Source organism: Carlito syrichta, unplaced genomic scaffold (genome assembly GCF_000164805.1).
Source record: "Carlito syrichta isolate Samal-C Ts95f unplaced genomic scaffold, Tarsius_syrichta-2.0.1 Scaffold309041, whole genome shotgun sequence".
In the NCBI taxonomy this organism is placed as follows: Eukaryota; Metazoa; Chordata; class Mammalia; order Primates; family Tarsiidae; genus Carlito; species Carlito syrichta.
The window spans coordinates 1,930,557-1,931,430 of record NW_007253137.1 but is presented as its reverse complement, the minus strand read 5'-3'; the positions used below and the strand labels follow the sequence as shown (position 1 = coordinate 1,931,430).

The following is an 874-nucleotide window of genomic DNA, read 5'->3' as shown; positions in this document are numbered from 1 at the left end:
CGCAGCTCCGTCTGCAGTTAGATCAGCTCCGGCATGAGATTCTCCTAGGAGCGCGACCCCCGAGGATGACCGGCGCGTGAGCGGGATCTAGGTCGCGCGCTTCCTAGGATAATCTAATGTCTGGTGATGCCCGCCCCGCCCCCGTGCCTGGAAAAATGGTCTTCCCTGAAACTGGTCCCTGACGCCAAAACAGATGGGAACCTCTGCGCTACGGCGCAGGCGCTAGCCTCTCCCAGCTCCCACGTCCCAAGTCTGGGCACAGGTGTCCTCCGGCCCCGCCCTCGCCTCGCCCCCGCCGCCCCGCCGAGGGCCCTTCCCACGCTGGGCGGGGGGCGATCCAGTTTTGTGACTCTCCAAGTACTAAGCGGCAATGGAAAATTAGCTTTAAATTCATTCAAAATCGGCCGGTTGCGGTGGCTGACGCCTGTAATTCCGGCACTTTAGGAGGCCGAGGCGGGATGCTTGCTTGAACCCAGGAGTTCGAGATCAGCCTGGGCAACATAATAATCTCTACAAAATAAAAATAATAAATCAATCAATCACAAAATAATCGGGACAAGGTGGCGCGCGCCTGTAGTCCCAGATACTCGGGAGGCGAAAGGATCGCCTGAGTCCAGAACGTCGAGGCTTCTGTGCGCCGTGATCGTGCCACCGCACTCCAGCCTGGGCGACCAGAGTGAGCTCTCGACTTAAAAAAAGAAAGAAAAAAAAATCAAAATCCTCCCTGGAAGCGGTAGGGATCAAGGCTCAGCTCCGGGAACGAGAAGCCTCTCCAGGTGTTTCCCGCCGGAAGACGCAGGACGCGAGAGCACGTGCTTCCACGGTCGGGGGGCGTCGCCGGTGGGGGCGGAGCGGCTTCCTGCAGAGACACCCC

At 59.2% G+C, this 874-nt stretch overlaps 1 protein-coding gene across 1 annotated transcript in view; it reads right to left on the bottom strand.

Moving 5' to 3' along the window:
- IL17REL (interleukin 17 receptor E like) overlaps window positions 1-874 on the bottom strand; it is a 19,453-nt gene that overhangs the window by 961 nt on the left and 17,618 nt on the right. Inside the window, exon 11 of the mRNA XM_008066634.2 lies at window positions 228-360. Within this exon, the coding sequence (XP_008064825.2) occupies window positions 228-360 (133 nt within the window). The remainder of the gene's footprint in view (window positions 1-227; window positions 361-874) is intronic.